Source organism: Natator depressus, chromosome 7 (assembly GCF_965152275.1).
Source record: "Natator depressus isolate rNatDep1 chromosome 7, rNatDep2.hap1, whole genome shotgun sequence".
Classification (NCBI taxonomy): domain Eukaryota; kingdom Metazoa; phylum Chordata; order Testudines; family Cheloniidae; genus Natator; species Natator depressus.
This window is the reverse complement of record NC_134240.1, coordinates 106192051-106217368: the sequence shown is the minus strand read 5'-3', so window position 1 is coordinate 106217368 and position 25318 is coordinate 106192051. Positions and strand designations below refer to the sequence as shown.

At 36.0% G+C, this 25318-nt stretch overlaps 1 protein-coding gene across 2 annotated transcripts in view; it reads left to right on the top strand.

Moving 5' to 3' along the window:
* The window catches only part of WDR11 (WD repeat domain 11), a 72906-nt gene extending 47978 nt beyond the window's left edge, over positions 1-24928 (top strand). For both annotated transcript variants that reach the window (XM_074959237.1, XM_074959235.1), the window contains exons 14-29: positions 1241-1349; positions 1667-1791; positions 2315-2462; positions 8378-8484; positions 9716-9830; positions 10559-10730; positions 12567-12675; positions 15304-15366; positions 16647-16712; positions 17686-17857; positions 18266-18361; positions 19719-19884; positions 20851-20948; positions 22590-22735; positions 23189-23271; positions 24494-24928. In XM_074959237.1, the coding sequence (XP_074815338.1) occupies positions 1241-1349; positions 1667-1791; positions 2315-2462; positions 8378-8484; positions 9716-9830; positions 10559-10730; positions 12567-12675; positions 15304-15366; positions 16647-16712; positions 17686-17857; positions 18266-18361; positions 19719-19884; positions 20851-20948; positions 22590-22735; positions 23189-23271; positions 24494-24648 (1930 nt within the window). In that variant the 3' untranslated portion in view covers positions 24649-24928. The remainder of the gene's footprint in view (positions 1-1240; positions 1350-1666; positions 1792-2314; positions 2463-8377; positions 8485-9715; positions 9831-10558; positions 10731-12566; positions 12676-15303; positions 15367-16646; positions 16713-17685; positions 17858-18265; positions 18362-19718; positions 19885-20850; positions 20949-22589; positions 22736-23188; positions 23272-24493) is intronic.
* The last annotated feature ends 390 nt before the right edge of the window (positions 24929-25318 follow it).

Sequence of the window (25318 nt, the reverse complement as noted above, 5' to 3'; positions counted from 1 at the left end):
CCTGCACATGCCCTTATGGGAAGGCAAAGATCCTGGACAAGAGACTTGTAATTCTCCACAGGATGAAGGCAGGAAATTCCTTAAGAATAACGTTTTGGAAGGCAAAAGTGGCAAATGAATTAGTAGTTAGAAGATTCCATATCCATTTACTGCAGGACTATGGTGTGAAGTCTTCTGATTTTTTTGTTTCTTTGTAAATATAATTTAAACAATATTGGATTCAGTATAATTCTATAAAATGTTTTATTGTAGATTTTTTGTTTAATATAGCAGACAGCTTTCGTTATATAATAAGCATTCAAATATGAAGAGCTTACAATCTAGCCTTGTTCTCAGCAGAATATTATCTTCAGTAGGGGGAGAGAGCATAAATTCTATAGCTAGGCAGTCTTGAGATCAGATTATCCTCATTTTATTATGCTAGAACAAAATCAGAATAGCAGAATAAGTATTTTTAAAAGCCCATTTAGGTAGCTAATCTGTAAACACAGTTATGTTTTCTTGTATTAATATTTGTACAATGAGAGTCTGCTAAGCATTTATCTCAGGTAAATGAGTTTTTGTCAAATTAGTATATAGTACTACAGCTCTTCTTTGCTTTAGCACACAGATTTAGAAATGAAAAGTTCTTTCATTTAAATCTAAAAAAACCAATATTTACTGTGTAGTATAGATCCTGGATTGGCTGGGTAAGAGATTGTTGCAACAGCATCAAGTTTAACAAATTCACATTTTAATTCAAATTTTCTTCTTCTCATTTGTCTCCATATATGTCAGGAACCTTATGATAACAATGTTTTAAAATTAATTGTGGTTTATGGATGTATATATATCAGGAAATGGTAATATAAGTTTATGTATCAGTTTTGGCAACAGTTTTCAAAAGTAATTCCACACATACCATGCACTACTAAACTATGATAGTGACCAGAAGTTTTAGATCATTTAGTTTCTAATTCTGTAATGAAATCTAGACGTTTGTTCCCATGAGAAAAGTCAGAGGGGTTCTGAATGGGTGCAGCAGTCCGGTTCCACAGAACTTGTTGCGAGATCGGGGCAAGTCTAAATTTGTTCAGTGTGTTTTCGCCCTCTACTTAAAAAATAAAATAAAAAAATAATAATAATAATAAAAAACCCCACACAGACGCACACATCAGCAACATGATGCCAGTAAGAAAAGGTAGAAAATAAAATACTTAAAAAATAAACTGGAATGTAATAAAGGTCTCATTTATTTCAGGCAGTACTTAGCTGTAGTGTTTAAAGACAAGCCTCTGGAACTCTGGGATGTCAGGACATGTACTCTTCTTAGAGAAATGTCAAAAAACTTCCCTACCGTGACTGCTTTGGTAAGGAATCCAATCTATTGCTTCTCATTTGAAATGTAAATGGTTATTAAATTTGTATATCTTGAAATAATATGATTGTTTTTTGTATTTCTCTAGTCTACAAACACAGTCTGACCTATCTCCCCACCCCTACTCTTCTCTCACAAACTAGGCTATTAAGGAGGGAACCCTATTTTGAAAAGATGCCCTCCTAAAACATAGGTTTGGGTTTTTTTTTCATAAAAGTAAATCTGTAATTGGCATCATAATTATTAATCAATAAAACTAGGAAGTAAAAGGGACATATTTTCCATTTTCCTAATTAAAAATTCTCACAGGAATGGTCACCTACTCATAACTTGAAGAGCTTGAAAAAGAAACAGCTTGCAGCCCGTGAAGCCATGGCCCGACAGACGGTTGTGTCTGATACAGAACTTAGCAGTGTAGAATCTTCTGTGATCAGGTATTGCCCATCACTGTCTCATATGATATGGTAATACATCAGTTATTCTTCAGACAAGTTCTCTTACTCTACAGATTGTCACTTGTTAATAGTGCTGTTTGGTACATGCCATCCAAATGCTCTCCCATGAGGGAGGTACCTTGAGCTGTCCCATTAAAGCAACTTTGCAGGCTCTTTTGTGCCATTTGAACAGCACAAAGGAGCCAAAGAATGGGCCAGAGTCTAGCACTTGAACATGGTCCCTTGATTTGACTGCTGAGCAAGAAAAGTTATCTCAACAGACTTTAACAACATCCTTTAGTGGCCTACTTCTTGAAGTCAAATTTTAATTTGCCACTTGTGCACTGTAATAAGTGTATAAACCAATTTGTTATTTCAGGGCTTATGTAGACAATTCCCAGGGAAAATACTCTCTTCCAATCTACTGTCTATTTTTATGTATTTGTTGATTGGGGCCACGACCTCTTATATCCATTTCAAGAAAAAGAAAGGCCACCTTTATCTTATTATCTTTCTCTTAAAGCTTATTACAGGAGGCCGAAAGTAAATCTGAGCTGAGTCAGAACATTTCTGCCAGAGAGCACTTCGTGTTTACAGATACCGATGGGCAGGTTTATCATCTCACGGTGGAGGGAAACTCGGTAAAAGATGGTGCAAGAATTCCACCTGATGTGAGTTCAATATTTTTGTCTCATCAGTGCTGTCGTTTGTTTTCATATTTACTGTTGCAGAAAATAGCATGACATTAATATTAATAGGGATATGCATTTTAATGGCAAATATTTACCAGAAATCAATAATTGGAAACATGAAACCAAAAATCTAAGATGTAAAACATAAACTAAAATTACTGGTTTTAAAAAAAGGACACTTACAGTTTTGTAGGACTATATGATTTTATGTAAATATTCAAACAGTGCTCTTATTTACAAGAGCACATTAATTTGTTATATATGTGATCACTATATTTACTTGGAAAGAACAATGGAGGATTTTTGTTCATTGTGTCCCTGTTTTGCATAATAGTACGTAAATGAGGGAAGCTGTATGCAGATGTTGAAGGTGTCTGAATTCTTATGGAAATAGTAAATACAGCATTTGGAAAAAGGAAAACACTCCATTTATGCTAGCTGTAGAATGTGTTTTGTGTCTGTCTTAGACTTCTGTACAGGTATACACTATCATATTCGGTTTAAGAAAACAGTAGTTTCACCTAAGTATGATGAGACCAGGCATTAACCAATTTGATCATATAGTAGGCATCTGATAGCAACTGCTATAGATAACAAAACTATTTCCATTGTTTGCCCAATTAACATAACCCAAAAAAGCAGCACATGTTTTGAAAATTCTATGCATGTTTTTCACATGAGAGATTTTTTTCTTTAATTTTTGAGCAAAATACTTTTAGCTAATTTTGATTTTGCAGATACTTTGTTCCACTGCTTTGTGGGGAAATGGGGGCATATTCTTTCAGACAAGACAACAAAAACAGCTGAAATTAAATTTCAAATGTGGTGTAACCATGGTCCTCAGTGAGCACTGGCGCCTTTGCTTCGTTTGAGGGTGGAGACACTTTTAAAATAGTTTGTATTTATAAAGCATTTCTGAGAACATTTTTTTTTTTGGATAGAGTGGGATGTATGGAGCGGGTGTTGGGCATCTTTGGTCATCTGGATTTTTTAAAACCGAGCCTAATGAAGCCCTGCCCATTTTGTGATATAATTGCACACTTCCCCCATAAGACCTGACCAGGGTGATGATGTGTCAACTTTGAAAAGTTGACTCTTAAGCATGAGATCTCTTTCTATTACTTTTAAAAATCACAAGGAAAATAAAGGTTAAAAAAAATATTTATGCAACATTAAAGGCTTCACAGTTAATTTTATACTTCCTGACTATGATTCTGATATTCCAACAGCAAAGTTAACTTGGACATGTAGTATTCCCATTTTTCTGTTTAAATGTGTACATTATATGTTTGTCATAAGATGAATGCCAGTAAACATACAAGATGTTCAAAATGAACAGGTTGATATTTCTGTTGGAGCCTTAGTTTGTGCATTGTGTGACTTGTGATTTAACCATTCATCCTTAACATTTCACTAAATGGTTAATTGCATTTAATATGAACATATTTAGCCTTGATTCTGTAAACACATATGAATAACTTTACATGTATTAACAGCCCTATTTAGCTCAGGGGAATTATTCACATATGTAAAAATTTAAGCACCTGTGTAAGTGTTTGTGGGATTGGGTCTAAGTCTGTTTTCTCATTTTCAGTGGGGACCGGTACATCAGTCATAGCCCTGGAATACAAGATTTGCAACACTAGATCAGATTACTCGTCGATCAGTTCTGGTAGCGTGCCTCTGGTAGTGGCCAGTAACTATTCCTTCACAAGAAAGTGAAGCCTACCTTTTGCCCAAAACACTATCACATGCTGCTAAACAATTGTGCAGTGCTGCATGTTAAATGCATGTGATGGGGTTTAGGATAGGGAAAATATTTGAGCTTTAACTTGAGCCAAGACTTGATTGAATTTAGCTTATAGTGGCATGCCTAAGTACAAAATGTTGTTACTGGTCATAGTTATGTATTTGAATCAGAGATATGTAGTGGCAATGAATTTCCATTTATTTTTATTTTCATTCTTAAGATATTTTAAGCTGCAGATGTTCTGTTGGATTGTTCTTTTTGCTAATAGCATGTGCAGTACTACTTACTTAAGGGCCTATTACTGAAGTGAATGCAAATTTGCCTTAGTAAGGAACACAGAATAATATCCTATGGTTCAAAAGCCAAGTCTTTAATTTTTTTTCTTCATGGGACAGAAAAAATAAAGTTCACGTACAACCTTTATGCAGTGATTTAGTGGCTAAACCAATGATCCCTACAACCCCTCATAACTATAAGTGACATGTGACATTCTCAGGTTAGCCCCCAATGGCTAGTAGTCAGTCTTACTAGGCAAAAGTTTCATGGTATAGTTGGCAATATAGGCTCTGAAAAGGATTGAAACCCAAGATCACGCTCTCCTGTGACTCCTAAAGTAATTGGGTTGCTCTAGGAAAGATGAAGTCTTCCTTGTTGAACAGTTAATGCAGCTTGCCCTGCAGGTACTTACACCCTATCTATTTAAAAAACCTGTTTGTCTTCAGACTGCTTCTTAAAAATACATGTTGCAACATTAGAAACCCGAATATTTCTCCATTTGACACCTCTTATCCTATACATTTCAAAACATTTAAGTAACATTGTTAAATGTTACTCATTTTATTATCCCATTCTCCTTGTTTAGGCCAGCAGTCAAAATATTGCAAAAATCATTCTGTTCCATGTGACAGGTTGTCTGTTTTCAGAGATAGTGGCAGCTTTCACAGAGAGAGACCAGGTATTAAAGATCCAGTCTTTGATGGCTTTAGTAAATAATTTAGAGCAGACTTGGGCACGGGGATAGAAAAAAACAATGGAAAAATTGCTGTTTTATTGTGTGATTTCTTTTCCTTGGGATTTAATGAAAAATTATGTATTTGCAGAGTACATTTGCAGAATTTAGGAAATAGGTGGTGAGTTTTTACCTGCCATTACATAAACAAAGCATTTTTAAAGACAGAGGTCTACTGAAATATTTTTTTTTAATTTATGTATATTGTGTGCATGTATATATAGCTATAACAATACATGCAAAAGTTACCCATATAATCATACAGATAGTTTATGATATTTATGTCTGGTAGCTTAGACAGCAATTTTAAAATATATCTGAGCATTACAAGTTGACTAGGACAGAACAATTTTATAGATGTTCTTCATATACTTTGAGTTTTAGCTTAAGACAAAAGTAGTTCACTAGAAAGTCTAAAAAGTTTGTTCAGCATAATCCAGTAAAATTAAAGTATTCCAGACCAGATGTCTCTTAAGAATTATTTTTCTCTTAATTAATACCTCTCAACAGATTAAATGTTTAGGAGTAAAGCAAATACAAAATATTGGGATAAAGATACTTAAATACACACTATTTCTAGAGGTGTGCTAAAGCCACAAAATCTGGGTTTCAGACAGTCCAGAGTTCAGATGCATGGTCTTGGTTTTGGCCAGCTCTTCATCATTTTTGAATAGTGACCCTAAGCTCTGGTTCATGACACAGTGGTAAATGGAACCCTTGCTGATGGTCCATGCAGAGTTGACCGGATGTACAGTGCTGAATCTCCTCGTTTTCAGCTTCTAAATTTTATTAGAAGAAGCTATAACTATTTCAAATATTTTTCTAAAATTACTTTTCCATATCATTGTCAGAGGAAAGAATGAGGGCCCATAACACAGTTTAAGATGCAGTCCAAATTATTTGAGCATGAGCTTTCGTGAGCTACAGCTCACTTCATCGGATGCATAGCATATCGTGGAAACTGCAGAAGACATTATATACACACAGAGACCATGAAACAAAACTTCCTCCCACCCCACTCTCCTGCTGGTAACAACTTATCTAAAGTGATCATCAAGGAGGGCCATTTCCAGCACAAATCCAGGTTTTCTCACCCTTCCCCCCCCCCCCCCACAGACACACATACAAACTCACTCTCCTGCTGGTAATAGCCCATCCCTCTTTGAAACCTCTCTTTATAATGCGCATGATAATCAAGGTGACCCACCTTGATTATCATGTGCATTATAAAGAGAGGTTTCAAAGAGGGATGGGCTATTACCAGCAGGAGAGTGAGTTTGTATGTGTGTCTGGGGGGGAGGGGGGAGGAAGGGTGAGAAAACCTGGATTTGTGCTGGAAATGGCCCTCCTTGATGATCACTTTAGATAAGTTGTTACCAGCAGGAGAGTGGGGTGGGAGGAAGTTTTGTTTCATGGTCTCTGTGTGTATATAATGTCTTCTGCAGTTTCCACGATATGCTATGCATCCGATGAAGTGAGCTGTAGCTCACGAAAGCTCATGCTCAAATAAACTGGTTAGTCTCTAAGGTGCCACAAGTACTCCTTTTCTTTTTTCTTTTTACGAATACAGACTAACACGGCTGTTACTCTGAAACCAGTCCAAATTATGAAAAAGCTTGACAACCCCTATTTTAGAAGATTAAATGACTGTTAGTTCTCACTTTCACTTTACAGAGGTTATAACAATCAAATTAGAATATAGGTTCCCTGACTCTCGTATGGTTGCAGTGAAAAAGGCTCATTGGAGACTATAACACACTACGCATAGCTCTGTGTGTCTCTTGCTTATGGCTGCTACCCACAGTGAGGCAGGAGTCTTTAAGCATTGGCACTGTCTGTGCCAATGGATTTAGTGACCCAAGATCTCGGATATTTTTTTTGTAAGCTCCTATCTTCAGAGACAATTTTACAGGTAAATAATACATTATAACCTGTCAAACAAGGAGAAAAATGTTTGCAGACACTTTTTAGTCATAAGTTGGGAGGATGTCACTTTTCATGTTATATGATGGGTTGTTTTTATATCAGTAAATTTGTGGAAAACCTAACTATTCATCTAGATACTTACATGGACCTCGTCACCATAGAATCTGAGCACCTCACAGTCACTAATGAATTTTGTCTTCATATCACCCCTGCAATTCCCATCTGAGACATAGGCAGATTAAGTGATTTGCTCAAGATCACACAGGAAGCCTTTACTGAGCTAGGAATTGAACTGAGGTCTCCTGAGTTCAAGTCTGGTAGCCTGTCTACTAGATCATCGTTTTTCCTACTTCTGGGGCACAACAGAATTATTGGTTGGAAAATGCATTATCTGAGCTACACGTAACACTTTTTCAATCATGGTTTTTACATTGTGACCTGAAAAAAAAACAAAAAACTTGAGACCAATTTGTAGAACAAGAAATATTAATATCTAGGTGCAGACTAATTACAGCTTTTGTCATTTTAGATTAAAATTTCATGTTGTATTTCAGTGTTCAAAAACTGAATGTTGCCATCTAATAATTAACCTTGGTATGAGTTTCTCTTAAGTTAATCATTTGTTCAGCTGTAATTTCTTTTGTAGTGACATTCAAATCGTGAATTGAACAGAAAGGGCTCTGGTTCACTACAGATTTGTAATGGGTCAGAGCTCTCTTTTTGGGACCTTTTAACAATTCTTTTGCTTCTCTGAAGTGCAGCCACTTTCCGGCATCAAACATGAAGGCTCAGATAAATTTATCTATCAAATTGGAATCTTCTTATTTCTATTTCCTAGTATAGTTTGTTGGTCCTGTGAGTGTTTGATAGTTCAGTCCTGTCGCTTGGGGTTTACATGCAGCTAGGGACACAAAAGCTTTTCATTGCTTTAAAACCCCAAATCTTTCATTGCTTTAAAATCCCAAAGGTGAAAATACAAAACACTTCATTCAGGACAAAAGGTCTTCAAAAATATGATGTGGCAGATTCTGTCCTCTGACCCAGAACAACTCCATTAAATTCAGCTGAATTGCTTTGTTGTAACAGAGAAGAATTTGGCCCATTAGATTTATCTATTATGGAAAAAGAGGAAATATCCGTACTGATACGTTTATGCTGATGTATGCTACTATTAATTACAGTTTTCTTCTTCTTCTGAAATACTTGCAGGGAAGCATGGGTAGCGTTACTTGTATTGCATGGAAAGGAGATACGTTGGTTCTTGGAGATGTTGATGGAAACTTAAACTTCTGGGATTTGAAAGCAAGAGTATCCAGGTATGAGTGTGGATAAAATCTTACTTATTCATATGAAATGAAGGAAAGGTAAAACTTTTTTATTTTTTTATTTTTTCTCTGCAATAGACGATTCAAGATTGTATTTTTAAAATGAAAATTCTCAGTCATGTCCTAGCAGAGAGTGATTAACCAGAGAGATATTGGGCCATGTTAATAGATTTACAACTCCCATGCCAGAAGGTACCATTGTGATCATCTAGTCTGACCTCTAACACGGGCCACAAAACTTCCCCCAAAATAATTCTGAGAGCATATCTTTTAGAAAAACATTCAATCTTGATTTTAAAATGGCCAGTGATGGAGAATCCACCATGATCCTTGGTAAATTGCTCCTTTGTTTATTTACCCTCACTCTTTAAAATTTACTCCTTATTTCTAGTCTGTATTTGTGTCGCTTCAATATCTAGCTTTTGGATCTTCTTGTGCCTTTCTCTGCTAGAGTGAAGAGCCCACTATCAAATATTTGTTCCCCATATAGGTACTTCTAGACTGTAATCAACTCACTCCTTTCTTCTATCTGTTATATGATTTTTTTTTTTTTATAGCTGCCTTCACTTACCCCCTAAACCAGGTCTTTGTTTTTTAACCAATATGACTGTCTTCCTCAGTGTGGGATTGTGGCTTTTTGGGCATCTAGTAAAGTTTCCTTAGACCATTCCCAATTATCATTCACATTTTTCTGATTAAATTCTTCTTCCCAGCTGATCTGGCTCATAATTGGTTTCAGCTTTGTGAAATTGGCCATTTTAAAGCATCAAGTATATACATCACTGGTTCGGACATTATAAATGTGATCAAGTCATGATCACTTATACCAAATTCACCATTAATTTCTGGTTCTGTGATATAGAATGTTCTCACTAGTGTAAACTGGTATAGTTCCATTGACTTAAATGAAATTGATGATGATTCACACCAAGCAGAGAGCTTGCCTGTTATGTTTAATCCAAGAAATCTTATTTCATTATAAATTTTGATAACTAATAGTATTAAATGTTCTCCACTCCCATGACCACTTTTTTTTAATAGCGCTGTCAATTTTTGATATTTTGTGGGGCTTTTGCTAATCTATTTAGGTAGCCTTGGAAGTTTAGTTCTACAAATTTATACAGGATTAAAGTGTAAATGCTTAAGGGAGAATTTATATTAACAACTTGTGGCATATCTGTTCCTGAGAATGAAATTGAACCTGTTGTCCTTTTGTCCCCAGGGGGATCCCCACACACCGAAGCTGGGTGAGAAAAATACGCTTTGCCCCTGGGAAAGGAAATCAAAAAGTGATAACAATGTACACTGATGGAGCTGAAGTTTGGGACACAAAAGAGGTGCACATCTATTTCTTATCAGTATTCCCGTGTGTACAAAATATGCTGCTTTGAATTAGAGACTGTCAGGTGCCCAAGCAATCTGATTAAAATAATACTTAATCTGTTGCTGACATTGGTATAATAGTTACCCAGCCTTTCACAAAGGACTTCTCGTTTTTAATTTTTTCAATCTGTTTTCACTTGAGAAGTGCCTTTCATTATGAAAGCTGACACTCTATTGAAATATACAATTTTACCACTCTTCCCGTGAGTTTGAGTTGTATATGTTGTTTTGAACTCTCACTTAGAAGTAGAAAAATCTCCCTTCCAAAAACTTTATCAAAGTTTAATGAACATCTACATTTATGGAATTGTAAAGTTGTCTTATCTTCAGAGCTTGGTTTTAACTCACTTGAGGATATGAGAAGGCCAGACACTTATATTAACATTGGCCATGCTTCTCCTCCTGCAAGAAAAATCTGTATTAGGGAAAATGCTCTTAAAAATTCTGGGATTCATCTTACGTAGTTGGAGTTGCATTCCTCCCTCCAGAGGTCCATAGACACTTGAATTCCATGGATTTCACAGGCAGAGTAGGCTATGACCCTGTAATCCTTTCCCCGAGGAATGATGTCTGAGGAATGTTCTTGCGAGTTCTGTGAAACACCTCTGGGAGGCACAACACAGAATCTTGACCAGTGTGATTAACAGCATTACTAAAAGCGAAAATGTCTTAATGTTTCAAGGTGCAGATGGTAAGCAGTTTAAGAAGTGGAAGAAATGTCAACTTCCGAATACTGGATGTGGATTGGTGTACCTCAGACAAAGTGATCCTGGCATCAGATGATGGGTGCATCAGAGTTCTAGAGACAACTATGAAGTCAACATGTTTTAGAATGGATGAACAAGAATTAACAGGTCTGAGAGATCTCAAGAGCACCTAATGCTCATGTGTGTTGAATTTTCTCTTTTACTACAGACCACAGTATATTTCATTTGGAAGGGTGTGCAAAATAGTCTTTACTATTTAAAACTGTCAGTCTAAGACAGAAGATGAGGTAGCTTACAAACACCAGAAACTTTGGGAATATGGATCAGTTTTATAATAATAGGATATACAGCTTTTGATATTTCTAAATAACTCATATTTTGCTTTTTTAGTTTTATCTGCATAAATATGCAGCAAATGAATGTATAAATTCATTGCATTAGAACAGTCATTCACATACACAGCATGAGTTTTAGTCATGTTTGTGATACATGAAAAATTGCTTTTGTTATACTGCTGTATATTTCCAGAGTTTGAATCCTGCTCATTGACTGTTTCAATGACTGGCCAACGTGGATGTTTCCATGAAATTGTAGAAGTGCATCAGTTTCTGACAGCCTTGTTATCTGACTTTTTACATGTTTTTAGCTAGCATAAGTTCTTACAAAAAATTGCTTTTACATTCTTTTGTCTTTGGGATGAACTGTGCAGCTAAAATGGTTAATACATAAAATCGTCACTTGAAGATGATCCAGTTTTTTCAAATTGTGGCCAATCCCATTAAAATCTTTGAGACTACTTGTGGAGTAAGGTATTACTTAATGAGAGTAAGAGTATCATCATTTGATGCTGTGTTTGATAGATATTCTGATTTAATATACTTTGCTAACTTTGTCTAAAATAAAAATGGATTGTTTTCTCCTGACACTATGAAGGCTATAGTTTTGACGAAAGACAAGTAACAGTGGGATCAGCATCATTGAAGGATAGTTTAGTTATCATAAATTATCTTTTGAGACCTGAAAATTAAACTCTGTCAATGCATATTTATTTCATTAACCTGTCGTGCTTAAAGAACAGGGTATCACAGAGTCCAAGAATTTAGTGTGATTCAAAAAAGGATTAGACATTTATAGCAATAATGAAAACACTCTCAGGTTACATGAGATAAGATAGAAAATATAAGAAATAAAAGCCATCATAGTTTTGTGTTTAAGCAAACCACTAATAGTTGGAGGTTAGAAAGAAACTTCCCATAGGAGCAGATTATTCAGTAATTTTCTAGGACAGGGAATCTAACCCCTTCTTCTGGAGTATCTTACTGGTGTCAGAGGCTAGATACCAGACTAGATGGACCACCAGTCTTATTCATTATGGCAAGAGTTAAGCACAAGTATCCCTACTGACCAGACTTTTTGAGGCATTCAGTATTGATATACGTTTAGTTTAATTCCCTCCCTATAAAACCATATTGATGCTTCCTGTTTTCAGTACAGATATTCCTGAATACTGTGATAAAGACTCAGTTTCACTGGAGTCCATAGTAATTGTGATGTGTAAGGATGAGGCATTCTGGCATATCTTGTATGAATTTCTTTCACATCTGCTTTATAGAAGCATCCTGCCACATACATCTCTGCTTAACTCAAATTTTACTTTTACTTTGCAAGTTCATCTGCAACCAGATTTTAACTAAACTAAAAGCCAAAGACCGAGGAGACCAGGTTCTGATTGTAAATGTCTAGTGACTAACTGTATCTCCTAGAAAATCTTTTTGCTCATGTGTAGCAGCAGACTTCCATGTGCAATGATCCATGCTGTACATCTGGGATTACAATCTGGCCTAACATCTAATATTTTATCTTCTGTTACAGGCAGCTACCTATATATTTTATAGTTGTTAAATGATATGTCATTAGAGGTTAGCTACTCATAGATCTTGAATATGACTCATTTCCCTCCTCACTTTCTTTCTTCTATTTCAGAGCCTGTGTGGTGCCCTTATCTCCTTGTTCCAAGGGCCTCATTAGCTTTAAAAGCCTTCTTGCTGCATCAGCCATGGAATGATAAATGTACTCTAGATATTTTACACATGTAAGGCTTTGTTTTAATTTTCTGTTCAAACTTTTAACTGTTATCACATGCAGGTCCCCTGTGTATTCTTTGGGAGGAGGTTGTTAAATGAGTGAACTTCAGCACTTAACGAGTAGTCGGAATGGAGGGGCAATACTTCCCTCTCATCAGACCAGAGCGATGTGAGGTCAAAGGTTTGTTTTATTTCAAGTGGCACCAACCTACCTTCATCTTTGAAAACAGCCCCTACGTTTTTAAGACAATAGCAATTGTCTGTACTCTGAATTAGAAACTCATGCAACATATTGCATCAAAAAAACAAAAATATGTTTTCATTCTAAAAGCAGGTGATTTCAAAGTTAGAGGTGGCCACTAGAGAGTAATTCCAAGTGCCCTTTCCCTTACACTAATGATCATGTTTCCTCTTTAGTGGTGCAGATTCCTATCGGAATGGAGCACCTTATCAGGATGTAACATTTATTATTTATAGGGAAGTAGCTTAGACCCCATGAGGATTGTTCAGGGCAACATACAGACCATAGGAAGATGCACACCTTGCCCTAAAGAGTTTGCAATCTAAGAAGATAATCAATGTGCAAAATGATATGGTCAATATATGCAAACTTATTTGCATGATATATATTATTAATATGGCCTTAATGCAAATGAAAATATATATGATTTAATTGGGGATTGGTCCTGCTTTGAGCAGGGGGTTGGACTAAATGACCTCCTGAGGTCCCTTCCAACCCTGATATTCTATGATTCTATGAAGTACATAAGTCAAATGAGATGGTAAGGAGGTGGAAGCTAAAGGGGCTAGGCAGGACGCCATCATGAAGCTTGAACTCCTCAAAGAGAAGCATGACGGTTTGTGATGAGATGGAGAGCAGTGAGTCCATTGGGGAGCAGATGATTTCAGCTTTGAAGGGAAGGGAATAGGGAGTTGAATGGGGTATTGATCAAAAATGGAAATGGAATGAGAAAGAGCAAGGGGATGCAAACAGCAAGAGAAGAGAAGATAGACACTTCCACTGCAGCCTTTGGGAGCCATCTCAGGGCTTGTCTACATGGACACTTAGTTCATGGCTAGCTGGAGTGTGACTATACCTTTCACTGGCCTGCCGTGCTCTAAGTGTCCAGGTGGACTGTGCTGCCATGCTCTAAAAATTCCCTTGTATGCTTTGATCTATGCTGCCTTGAAACAGAATACATTAAAGCTCAGTTGGGAATTTCAGTGCACAGCAGCAGGGTCAACTCGGACACTTATTGTACAGCAGGCCAGTGTGGGGTAGATTCACACACTAGCTTGCTGACAACTAAGTTTTTGTGTGGGCAAGCCCTCAGTTTGGAGGATGTGAGAGAAGTAAAGACTGCCATAAGAAAGAACAGCTGCAAGCATGCTGGCCTACATTTTCCAAAGTGAGTAGTGATTTTGAGGGCCTCTATTTTTGGGTGCCTAACCAGAGACTCCTTAAAGGGAGTGGTTTTCAGAAGTACTGAGCACCCACCCTCTGAAAACTAGGTCCCTTTCGGGTTTCTCAAGTTGGGCACCTAAAAAGTAAGGCACCCAAATTCATGAACCACTTTTGAAAATTAAGGCTACATTGTTGTACGGGGAAATCTAGGTTTCTATGAGTTCAAGATGTAAGGGAGTGAGAGGTGAATAGATTGGGGATGGTCTTTTTATGAAAGCGGGCATTCTAGAATACAGTAGAACCTCCGAGTTCTGAACATCTCGGGAATGGAAGTTGTTCATAACTCTGAACAAAACATGGTTGTTCTTTCAGAAGTTTACAGCTGAACATTGACTTAAAGCAGCTTTGAAACTTTACTATGCAGAAGAAAAATGCTGCTTTTAACCATCTTAATTTAAATTAAACAAGCACAGAAACAGTTTCTTTACCTTGTCAAATGTTTTTTTAACTTTTCTTTTATATTTTTGTAGTTTACATTTAATGCTGTACTGTACAGTATTTGCTTTTTCTCCCTGTGTCTGCTGCCTGATTGTATACTTCCAATTCTAAATGAGGTGTGTGGTTGACTGGTCAGTTCGTCTCTCTGGTGTTCGTAACTCTGAGGTTCTACTGTAGTTGAAAAAGAGGTGGAAATGGGGGTGAGATTGATGAGTGAGGGACCAGTGTGGGAAAGCCATGGTAACAGTGGGTACGTTGGGCATAAAAGGTAAGAATAAGAGGATGGTCAAGATTGGATTTATTATTGCTGAAAATAAGCAGGAGTAAGCAATAGAGAAAGAAGAGGAGATAGGAAAAAAACTTGAGACAAGCGGGATTGAGGATTAGGAATGGGCAAGCAACATAAAAAGGGGGAGACCTAAAGGTAAGTGGGTAAGAAGGAAATGCGAAGAGAAAGGAGACAATAACACAGATGTGGGAGTAATGAGGGTGAGCAGGAATGAAGAACAGGCCATGAATAGTACTTGGAAACTAGTAACTGATGTCCAAGATTTTCTGTCTAAACTGTTTTTTTATTAAGGACATGAGAACATTAAATTGGCTTCCACCATGTTTCGTGTTGTACATAGCCAACACTCTTCCACCACTTCAGATAATATTGCCAATATAGTTATGAGGAAATATAAAATTCTTAGAATATATATTCCTGTTAAATCAAATGTTTTATTTGCAGTGATTATCCAGAGAATGAAAATATTAAAAATCTGCTTCAAAAACAGTTGAATTCATTGTCCAAGTAAGCACCATTTTATTAATGTTTTAACAAAATACTGCTTTGAATGAGATTGCAGCAGCAAAAGTTGTAATGATTGGTTTTTCATTTAGCAGCCACTGTGGAATAACTTTATTTTTGTATTAAAACATTTGATTGTGCTTAAAGATAAGTACTTGTTACAATAAATGAAATTTAACTTACTTCATGACCTGCTTTGTCTAATGAAAAGTTAACGGTAGCATTCTTACCAAATCGGAGCTCTTTCTTAAAACAAATTGTTTAATATTGGCTTGACAGTCAGAATAATTTACTGTATTAAACATTAAAGTGGGATGAAACTCATGTCTAATTTGAGACATTTAGGTTGTCACATTGTTGATGCCACAGACAACGGTGGCTGCCAGCCAGAGGCCCAAGAATACTCAGCATTTAAATTCAGATGGCATTCACAGTTTATTAGCACCTGTTTCTCAACATGTCTGCTCCTCAGAGTGCTGTCTGGGCCAAATGGGTGCAGCCTATTAAAAAAAAATGTATCATTCGAAACATTATGCAGAATTTTAAACCCTAACCAGAAAAATATCACATTGGTCCTTTTGAAAATCCTACCCTTTCAAGATAAGTTACTCTTCATGGGTGAAGTTCATACTTCTGACGATATTACATCAGTCTCCCTGGTTGCATAGCCAACAGATGGCAGTACGTTCATTTAAACTATTAAGGCAGTCTTTGCAGCCAAGAAACTGGAAGCTCTTCCCCTCAACCCAAAAAAAAGACTAATTTTCTTTTGTATGCAGAAAAATGCATGCAAAACCTGAATTCATAGATTTATAATAGATGTATTTGATGTCCAGTGACACCATCCAGATTATATTTACATAATTATGACATTGTTATTAATTTAATTTTATAATATTTAGAATTGCTGCAAACCAATATTACAGTTTCAGGTATACTCTTCTGGTAGTTCACATTTATTGCAATACATGTAAGTCGGAAGGCATTCTTGACAGACTGATTTTAACTATTAAAACTGATAAACAGTGAATTGCTCCTGTAAAGATTTCGACATACTTAAACTTGGTATAGTTCCTATTGCCGTGATGAAATATTATTTGATAGAGGCCTTTGTTCAGGTCAGCATGAGATAAACTTCTACTTTCCTTGTCTGACAAGAAGAAATAAAAGTCTTGTTTTCATTTGTAAACTTTAATTCCTAGATGTAATATACAGTACTTGTTTTTTAAAAATCCAGCACAGCATATTACATACAGATCAGATATGACTTTCTGCTTTTGCAGTGACGTCAAGAAACTTGTGCTTGATCCTGAATTTACTCTGTTGCAGAGATGTTTGCTGGTTGCAAGGTAACAGAGATTCAGATAAAGTCGAAAGGTTTTTCTAAATAATCCTGACCCTGTCAGCACTTACAAATGTGCTTAACTTTAAGCATGTATATAGTATTATTAAAATGAATGACACTAATGATGTGCATAAAGTTAGGAATGTGTATGTATTTCAAGGATGGGGTCTAAGTTATTATCTTAGTGAATTATTTGTATTTGCACTGAGTTTTATATTACAGTGAAAAGACTCCTTTAACGTGATTGAACAGAATTGCATTTTAGAAAGGTATAAGAAACGACCGTGCCCACAGTGGAATAGTAGTTGTTACTTGTACAATGCCCAAAAGTGTATTCGGTACTTTACTAGAATATAGAATCCAATCTCTCTCCCAAAGAGTTTACAACCTAAAACCTAGGCCCATATGCAAGCAAAGGAAAAGAGAAAGTGGGGCTCTTTTTTAATTCCATGACCATTGTCATGTTGTTGTTCTGCTCAAATGATAATTTTTAACCTGTTCTGCATTTTTAGTTGCTTCGTAGCTTTTATGATTGATTTTTTTCCTGGTGAAGCATAAAGCAACCCAGAAAATTAAGTTAAGGATAGATTAGGTTCTGAATGCCTTCGCTAAACTAGTTTGTGGAGGGATTTACTGAGCTTTAACTAGCCTTGTAAAAGTCTTTCCTCCAACTTGCTACTTCCTAGTTTGTCGAACATATTTCCAAAGAGATCATTGTTTGTGATGTCATATATAAGTCTTATTGGTAACCCACAATATTTGTGATGCCGAAAAGAATGTACCTTATTCTCTGAATAAAGAAATTATTTTAAAATACAGAACAATTACTAGTAGTATGTGGAAAAAAATCTACAATGAATAAGTATTATGGTTACAAGTGATTGTATTGGGGGGTGCTGGGAATTTAAACTAGTCTGATGTTGTAGCTACAACGTATAATGGTAGGGTTTGCTTCATTTTGGTTTTTGACTTCTCAGACTCTATGGGGATGAATCAGAACTGCATTTTTGGAGTGTTGCTTCCCATTATTTGTACAGTTTCTCTCAGGAAAAAGCACAAACTACAAAAACTACAGATAGTCTGCAAGAAAAATTAATCAACCCGTTGGATATATGCTATGACATACTGTGTGAAAATTCCTACTTCCAGGTATTGAAAACCGTTTATAAATAGTATTTAGTAGGTGTGTGACTAAATCAACAAAATGACGAGCATTTCTTCCCTTTTGAATTTAAAGCTCCTACATATAAATGCCTCACTTTTATTTCAAAGTAAAAGGTGCATGACTGTGTGTTAATAATGGAGTTTTACCCTTATCTCAGTGTACTTGTTATTGTGAACTTAAAGCACTCAGTGCTATTTAAAGGCTGGGCTTTTTTTGTGGTTTAATAAATAAATAGTATTCTAGGCTTATAAGATCATTTGTATGTACTTCAAATTTATATATATTTTTAAGATCACATATTTTTGCAGGTGTTTCCAATTCATATTATGGAAAATTTCATATGTTAGCTAGTTTATTCTCAGATTTGTAATCATTTTAATTTTTCTCTGCAGAAATTTCAGCTTGAAAGGGTACATCTACAGGAGGTTAAAAGATCAACCTATGACCACACCAGGAAATGTGCTGACCAACTTCTTCTCCTGGGGCAGGTTTGTGGGTGGCTTGTTTGTTTGTAATGTCCCTTACCTGTTTCTGTGGGTTTTGTGTGTTCTTTTCAATACTTCCTCTATCCAGACAACGTTATGTCTGTCTTATCTAGGCTGAGTTTCTTCAACCTAGCCTGCAGGCAAGACCCAGTCTTGGCTAGACAGCTGGGTGTGTTGTTCCACTGCACCATCTGGGTCCAATGAAATGGAAACAGAGTTAAGTGTCATCCACATACGAAAATCACCTCAACACCCATCCTTCTTTTGGAACTCCACGTGGATCTTTCTTCAGTCAGATGACCAAACAGATACTACCCTTTGAGTTCTCTGAAAGAAAATAATCAAGCTGCTCAGATAGCTTAGTATTTTCAGGGAAAAACTGCTAGTATTGGTATGCAAGTTTACAAGAAGACATAGTGGTGTCAATGACTCCTGTCAGATCTAAAAGATTTGACATGAATAAAGAGATAATATACCAACACAACCAGTGCAGCCTAAAATCAGATTTTACTAAGTATACATAATGCCTTTCATATCTCTCCATAATTCGTTAACCTATCAACTTTAAATACAGTGAATTTCAAAAAAAATGTGCTAGGTTATTGCAGGTACCACCCTTTGGGTACCTGACCAGTTTCTTTGCTTATACAGTCTTATTTCACCCCTACTTTTTAAGTTGCTTTTCTTTCCTCTGTTGCTCTGTGAAAGACCACACAAACAGGGAAAACTGCATACGCAATTTACTGTTTCCCCTATGTAGGCCCTCTTTCTGGAAAGCACTTAAGCTTGTGCTTTAACCCTATCCCTATTCAGAGCATGTGTGCTTAAGTGTGCTTAAGTGTGCTTAAGTGAGCATGTGTGCTAAATAAGGTGCAATCTTGAATTGGGACTATAGTCAAGTTAGTAAACAAACTTGAAAAAATAGATTTTTTCCTTTTATCTCTGTTACTATAACTGTTTGTTGTTTTTTTGTTTTTGTTTAAAAAAAAAACATCCAAACAAAAGTGGGGGTTTTTTTAAGATGATGTAATTTTATTTTTTCTCACCAGACTGACTGTTTCCCCTATGTAGGCCCTCTTTCTGGAAAGCACTTAAGCTTGTGCTTTAACCCTATCCCTATTCAGAGCATGTGTGCTTAAGTGTGCTTAAGTGTGCTTAAGTGAGCATGTGTGCTAAATAAGGTGCAATCTTGAATTGGGACTATAGTCAAGTTAGTAAACAAACTTGAAAAAATAGATTTTTTCCTTTTATCTCTGTTACTATAACTGTTTGTTGTTTTTTTGTTTTTGTTTAAAAAAAAAACATCCAAACAAAAGTGGGGGTTTTTTTAAGATGATGTAATTTTATTTTTTCTCACCAGACTGACAGAGCAGTACAACTATTATTAGAGACAAATGCAGAAAACCCACATTACTACTGTGATTCACTCAAGGCATGTTTGGTCACTACTGTCACTTCATCAGGTCCTTCTCAAAGCACCATTAAACTGGTAGCAACCAACATGATAGCAAATGGAAAGCTAGCAGGTAAAATATGTGTTTTCCTTTTGTTTGTAAGCAATCAATACTGATAATTATTATGGAAATTAATATGGTTAGACAGACAGCCTCATTTTACAGTAAACCGTATAGGGTGCTTGTTTTATAGGGTTTGCAGATGTACAAAAAGCATTAGACATAATTTTAAGTACTTCAAAAGAAGGCTGAACAAGTCAGTCTATTTTTTTATTGCAAACCATATTCCAGAAATGAATCTGTTTGCAATTTATTGCTATTCCCAAAGAAGGTTGCTGTCACATTCCTAATGAAAACAAAAGCATATTTATTGGATAAAATTAAAACACACAGGTTGGAAATGAAAGGCCTTCTATATTTCAGTTTGTTTCAAACCCATTAATATATAAACAGACTCTTAGAACTATATCTTTGTGTTTTTCTACCTCATGTAATAGATGCTTGTTGTAAGGTGACTGGAATTTCTGAAGTCATGTGGTGGAACTACTTATGTTTATAGGTGATTAGACATTTCTTAAGCATATTACTCTGTTTTGTTAATATTTTTTTTTTTAGGGCCTAGGCTACTTTTTGAAAAAAAAAAAAAAAAAAGTTAAAGGATGATTTGCAGAAATCGGGCTTGTTGTTTGGTATAATTCTGTGACACCGATTAAGTCTACATGGTCCAGTGATCTCCTTAGCATGTCTGTTTGAGGCAAAGAGAAGCAGAGGAGAGGTTAGAACTTTGTGGAGCATTTCTAAGCTCTGCAAATGTCATGTAAGGCAAAGGGAGATGGTGTCGTGGATAACCTTCAGAGCTCCAAAGCTCTACAATGCATGAAGAGGTGGGTGTTAAGAACTGGAGACTTTGTGGAGCTCCTGTATCCCAAGAGGCAGCAAGGGACCCTTTCTGGGGGGATCTGTTGCATTTAAAGAGCAACTTTTTTTTTTCCCATTAGTTGAGAGTCAAGTTTTAGGTAATCTACTTCTATTTTCCAGAGGGAGTGCAGTTGCTCAGTCTAATAGATAAAGCTGCTGATGCGTGTCGTTATTTGCAAACCTATGGAGAATGGAACCGTGCAGCATGGCTTGCAAAAGTATGTAATTGCTCAATCCAGATTATTACCCAGATAGTACAAAGAAGCCCTGCATCAATTTTTGGCTTATTTTAAACTGCAGTGGCATTTGGTTTTGTTTATATACTGTCAATGATTCAGTTAGCTCGCAACTAAAGTACACTGATGACTTTGTTCATTGTTATTATATTCATTGGTTACGGTCTACATTTTTTCCCATGACCTAGTCAACAATGCCACCTGTAACTATCTCTATATCTTTTACTTAGTCGTAAAAGAAATTTTCTTTACTTTAACAGCTTGCAGAACATTGGAAATAAAATAAGTATAAATTAAACTATGAACATAAAAGGCCTGCCTCAAGATGTATATTTATAGAGATTAGTGTGGATTTCGAGGTCCGTCAGACTTGAAGAACATTCAGTATCAATTCAGAAACATATCAATGAGAAGAGTTCTTTCCAATGCATTAAGCTATAATGTCCCAACCCTGCAACTGGATCATTGCCGGCAGACACCTTCTCCCATAGGGAGCCCCAGAAGGTCTCCCCATGGGCACAGAGGCCCACCTGCATGGATCGGATTGTAGGATTGGGGACTAACAATGGTCAAAATTCCCAGTTTTCGAGTTTGTCACCAAAGATTTGTCAAAGACATTTTAATAACCTGTTCTGATTGTTGTCTACATTTTTCTTTTGTAAAATTGTATATCCCTTATGTGATTTATTTTAATGTCTGGAAAAAAATTAAAATAATAAAAAGATAATATATTTCACTTTCATGGGTGTCTATCCTAAAGTAATAAAAATTTCAATCTGTTTAGCTATTTCACTGGAAGAGGTAAGGGAGTGGGGCAATATAGATTTTTCCAAATCGATGAGTCCCATTTTTATTTGCCCGTTTTGGTTTTTTAGATCTTCAGGAGAAGTTGACATTTCTCCCATTGTATTTAATTCCTTGACACTTTTGATTGCAGTGAATCCTGTTAGTGCAGTGGCTCTGTCTTTCCAGACTAGTGTACCCCTTTCAGGAGGCTGATTTATCTTGCGTACCTCCAAGATTCAGCTCACTTAAAAACTACTTGCTTACAAAATCAGACATAAAAATACAAAGGTGTCACAGCACACTATTACTGAAAAATTGCTTACTTTCTTGGTTTTACCATGTACTTATAAAATACATCAATTGGTATATAAATATTGTACTCTACATTTCAGTGTACAGTATACAGAGCAGTATAAACAAGTCATTGTATGAAATTTTAGTTGGTACTGACTTCACAAGTGCTCTTTATGTAGCCGGTTGTAAAACTAGGGAAATATCTAGATGAGTTGATGTACCCCCTGGAAGACTTCTGCATACCATCAGGGGTACATGTAATGGAATGCATAGCAAGCAAGCCTGATTTCCTATGTCAAGGTTTAAGTAATCTGAGAACTTTTTTGTGTTTCTCATTTTCCTCATTATTACCATTCTAGGGACCAGTGCATTTGGGAAGTGGTAACTTGAGAGAAACTCTGAGTAAGAATCTGCTGAGTTGTAATGAAGTTACAATCAGATAAAATAATGTAGTAAACTTGTACGTGGCTTGTCATAGAAATGTTTTCTTTAGTTATATAGCAGTTGGTGCATTCAGACTTGGGTCTTCTTTATCTCCCAAAGGTTCGTTTGAATTCAGAGGAGTGTGCTGATGTCTTGAAACGTTGGGTTGATCACCTTTGCTCTCCCCAAGTTAACCAGAAATCCAAGGCCATCCTTGTCCTCTTATCGCTAGGGTGTTTTACAAGAGTTGCAGAGATGCTGCACAGGTAGAACTGAATGAGCACATTCTCTACACTGCTTTGTCCAAAATTGTCAGCTGAACGTATGATCAGGAAATATGTGTTTTTCTGTGAACTTCTTACATTTAATTCATTTTTTGAACAATTCGTTCTGTTTTATTTAGTTGACAGTTACTTCAACAGCATGTCATCCTTGTCTATGTGCTTGTACTGATGCTTTTTCTGTAATTTCAAGGGAACATGTTGGCATTTTAAATTTTCAGCAGCTTTTAAAGGTGCCAGCATCTAAACGAGTGCTAACATTTTATAACAGCTGTTACTCAGAGCTAGTAAATTGAACCTTGTCCTTTCAAAACTTTAGCATCAAAGATCAACTCATTGAATACTCTTGAATTATAGAGTTAGAAAAGCCAGATCAAAAAGGTTTGAACTTTTAAATCTTCCTGTCCTAACAGTTTGTTTGTTTTTTCTTTTCAACAGCATGAGGTATTTTGATAGAGCTGCCTTATTTGTTGAGGTGTGTCTGAAGTATGGCACAATTGAAGTTAATGAAGATACAAATATCCTTTTCCAAAAGATATACGGGGTGTGTGTGTGTGTGTGTGTATATATATATACACATACACACACATACGCACACATTTTATATATATATATACATTTATATATATATTAAAAAAAAATCAGCTAGTCTGTACAGGAAAAGAAACTCCTAATAATTATGTCCCCCAGGGTGTGTACTGCACTTCTTGAAGGAATAACAGAATAAGAAAATGCGTGGAGAGAAAATATACACCCAAATCATAATACCAGGCTCTTCCTGTATTCTGTTAAATCAGTGGCTCTGGGAAACAAACAAGGGAGCAAGAATAAGAGCAAACCTATGGATACTACTACCTAAATTCACACCTTTAAATTTGGGAATGGAGAAGGGAGCAGATGGCAGAGTGTTGATGCGGATGGAACTTCGGCTAAATTGCTGGTTACTGCTGGGCACATAGCGAGGTTGAGCTAGCTAGGCTGATAAGGCAGTTATCTTTTTAAAAATTGTATGCCACAATGTACATTGAATTTCAGGTCTTTTGGCACACTCCCCTGCAGTGTGTGCTAAAGGATCATCAGTTTACTAAAAAGATCATCAGTTTTGAGCTTGTAAGAATTATGTAAGTTATAAATCGAAGTGTAGTGTAAGATGAAAGCTTAACAATAAAAAATCCACCTGAGAACTTGTTTCTTCCAGTGTATACTTCTGCTAACATGTTGAATCTTGAAAATTGTAGCCATTATAAAGATTTTTATTTACATGAATTTTGGGATGACCTGGGTGCTCCCAGCTGACAAAGCCACAAGTGAGTCCTGTAGATCATCCCAAATTATTTTATTGCCAATATCTTGCAGTCTGTTTGCTAAAAATGGGATCTGTGTACCATAAGAAAACTCATATATGTCAAGACAAGATATTAAATTTTGTATTGTTGTATCTGGGTGTTCAAATTAATTTCCATAGATCCTCATCAAAATTTTGCTGTTTTTAATTTGCTGCCATTAGACGATCTGGAAAAATGGTGCTGAGCAGCTATTTGTAAATCATGTGCATTAGGACTTTTGCCTTAATTTGTGCTTAGAGGTTATATTTAGATGATATTTGGTATCTTGTTCCAGAAGTGAACAAGTGATTAACAGCAGTGTTCAGCGTTTCCTGCTTAGACAGGGGTTGGTAAAAGCCTGGTTCTGAGCCTTCTCCATTATCTCTCAGTTCTGTTTTCCTTAACCGTCATTTACATAAACTAATCCATGTAGTATTTGCGGATTATGCCAGAAGTTTGAAGACATTGGGTTTTAAACAGGGTGCTATTCTGTTTGCTTCAAAAGCAGGAGCATCTGGTAAAGATTTATTGAATGAGCTTAAACAACCTGAAGAGGAAGTGACTGAAGAGTGACAACTTCGTCTGTCATAAAAATATAAGATTTCCATCCGATGGGGTATTTGTTAGTTATATTTCCAAGGTTAATGAGATTCCATTGTATGAAAATATCCTTTCTCTTGGACCATTACATTAGGGATCATATATATAGGATGTTTCATTTGGATGAGACTTTTTTTTAAAAAATGTATGTGGAGACAATGATAAGAACTAGTTAAGACAGAATTTATTTTTAAGTTATCTCAGATTTTTTTTTTTTAATTATTCTCACTTCTGAGAAGAGGCATAGAAACATCTGAAAAATCATAGAACTGGAAATGCTTTTAACTTTTTGATCCTAGGCACAGAGATCAAGGTTCCAGAATTTGCTAAAAGATTTGTTAAATTTGTGGGAGGGCTACTTTTACTTTTTTAAGAGACCTTTATAGATATTTGGAATAGATCATAGGTGAGTTTATGTGCATATATTATGGATTCTGTACATTAATAAGAAAAATTAGTCAAGGAATAAATGTAAATCACAAAAACATGCAGTGGTTTTCTTGCCATGAAAACCATAATTTTTGCCCAAGCCCCATAATTATTTTGGCTAAGTCCAGCGTGTTTTGACATTCTCGAAGTTAGCTGTGCATATTACCTTTGAAAACTTTAAGTACAAGAAATCCTTAAAAAGTACTTACAAATT